Source organism: Hibiscus syriacus, unplaced genomic scaffold (genome assembly GCF_006381635.1).
Source record: "Hibiscus syriacus cultivar Baekdansim isolate YM2019G1 unplaced genomic scaffold, ASM638163v2 tig00110865_pilon, whole genome shotgun sequence".
NCBI classification, from domain to species: Eukaryota; Viridiplantae; Streptophyta; class Magnoliopsida; order Malvales; family Malvaceae; genus Hibiscus; species Hibiscus syriacus.
This window is the reverse complement of record NW_024062894.1, coordinates 2,744,685-2,746,448: the sequence shown is the minus strand read 5'-3', so window position 1 is coordinate 2,746,448 and position 1,764 is coordinate 2,744,685. Positions and strand designations below refer to the sequence as shown.

General features: G+C 38.5%; 1 protein-coding gene across 1 annotated transcript; it reads right to left on the bottom strand.

Moving 5' to 3' along the window:
- Positions 1 to 388: 388 nt before the first annotated feature.
- LOC120143946 lies at positions 389 to 1,142 on the bottom strand. Its single transcript, XM_039158133.1, has 2 exons — positions 1,113 to 1,142; positions 389 to 919 (listed from the first exon to the last, which is right to left on the bottom strand). The coding sequence occupies exons 1-2, from the start codon at positions 1,140 to 1,142 to the stop codon at positions 389 to 391; spliced, it is 561 nt and encodes a 186-aa protein (XP_039014064.1).
- Positions 1,143 to 1,764: the final 622 nt, after the last annotated feature.

Here is a 1,764-nt window from a genome sequence, read left to right as displayed (position 1 = left end):
TCTGGTCCATTTTCCTCCATTGAGTCCATGTCTCTATTGTAATGTCATTCTTCGGAATCATCGACATATTTCATATAGTTGAAGACATTAATTGTGATGCTTTGATCTCCCACCCTCATCTTGAACTCTCCCTTCTCGTAGTCTATTAGGATTCGTCCAGTAGCTAAGAAGGGTCACCCAAGAATGATTGGTACGTTTTCATCAACCTCACAGTCTAAAATGAGGAAGTCAGCTGTAAACATAAACTTGCCCACTTTTACAATGAAATCTTCAATTCTTCTCTCAGGAAGAACATATGATTGATCATCTAAATGTAAAATAACGGTGGTTGGGCAAGCGATACACTTTTGGAGTTTTAATAATATAGACTCAGGCATCAAATTTACACTTAACCCAAGTCGACAAGAGCTCGCCCTACAAAGTTGTCACCGATAAAACATGGTATCACAAAGCTGCCAAGATCTTTTTGCTTCGACAGAAGTTTGCTTAATGTAAAACATAATTCTTTCGCCGCGATAACATTTTCTATTCTTTCTATGATTCTCTTCTTCATGACAATGTCCTTCAGGAATTTAGCACAGGAAGGCATCTGTTCGATGGCTTTAAGTAATGGAACATTAATATACAATTGGTCAAGGACATCAACAAATTTCTTGAATTGAATCTCGTTGTTGTGATTCTTCAACCGTTGAGGAAAGGGCAATTGAGGTCTGACTTTATATGCTATAGGTGGTGAGGAAACTATTTCCTTGGCAATAAATTTCTCACTATCTGCTTGATAACTTGCTGAAACTTCATTTTTTTCTTTCTCATCAGGCAATCCCTCTTGTTCAACAATTTCAGCTTGATCCCCAGATAGTGTAGTGCCTTGGCGAGAAATTTCTGGTTGCTTCCCCCCAAACTTATCATTCTGATTAATCTGGGTACCACTCTTCAGTGTAAGCACACTTCACTGTTCCTTTCCATGTTGTTTTGTGACCTTAGTATCACTAGGGAGACTTCCTTGTGGGTGAGAATGTAATACCGTGCAATTTGACCCACTTGGTTCTCCAATGGTCTCAAGGATGAACTATGGCTTTGCAAAAGAGTTGCTTGGCTTTGCAACAAATTACCTTGGTTCTTAATTGTCGATGAATGTTCATGTATCCAGGTCTTTGTTGAAGCCAATAAATCTTTTGTTTAGCCCATAAATTCCTGCAATGAAGCCTCCAAGGAGATATACCTTTATAATGTTGCCAAGGCATCTACTGATGCTGATCCTAAAAATGTTGATGTTCTGAATTATTCTGCTATGGCCTATTATAATTGCATGCATGGTTATTGTTAGTCCCTTGATTACCCTGTGAAAAAATTGGATGTTGTCGCCATCCAGGATTGTACGTATTAGACTAGGGGTTGTTGTTGCTTCTGTTGAGTGTCCCATGAAATTAATGGATTCCTGGTTTTCTGGACACTCACTCTCATGATGGTTGCCGCAATAAATAATGCATACAACACTAGTTGCCTTGACTTCTCTCACCTTATTTGGACTATGCTAATTTTTTAACATGTTAGTTATGGCAGAAAGTTAAGCATATATTGAATCCGTACCCTCAAGTTAGTATGCTCCAAATACTTTTTTATCGGTCCCAAACCTTGTAGTCGGGAATTGATATTCGTTATTCACTATCTTGTCGAGGATATCAAAGGCTTCCTCATGTGATTTTTCAAGCAAAGTGTCATTCGTCAAGGCATCTAACATCATTCGAGTAGATGCGTTGACTC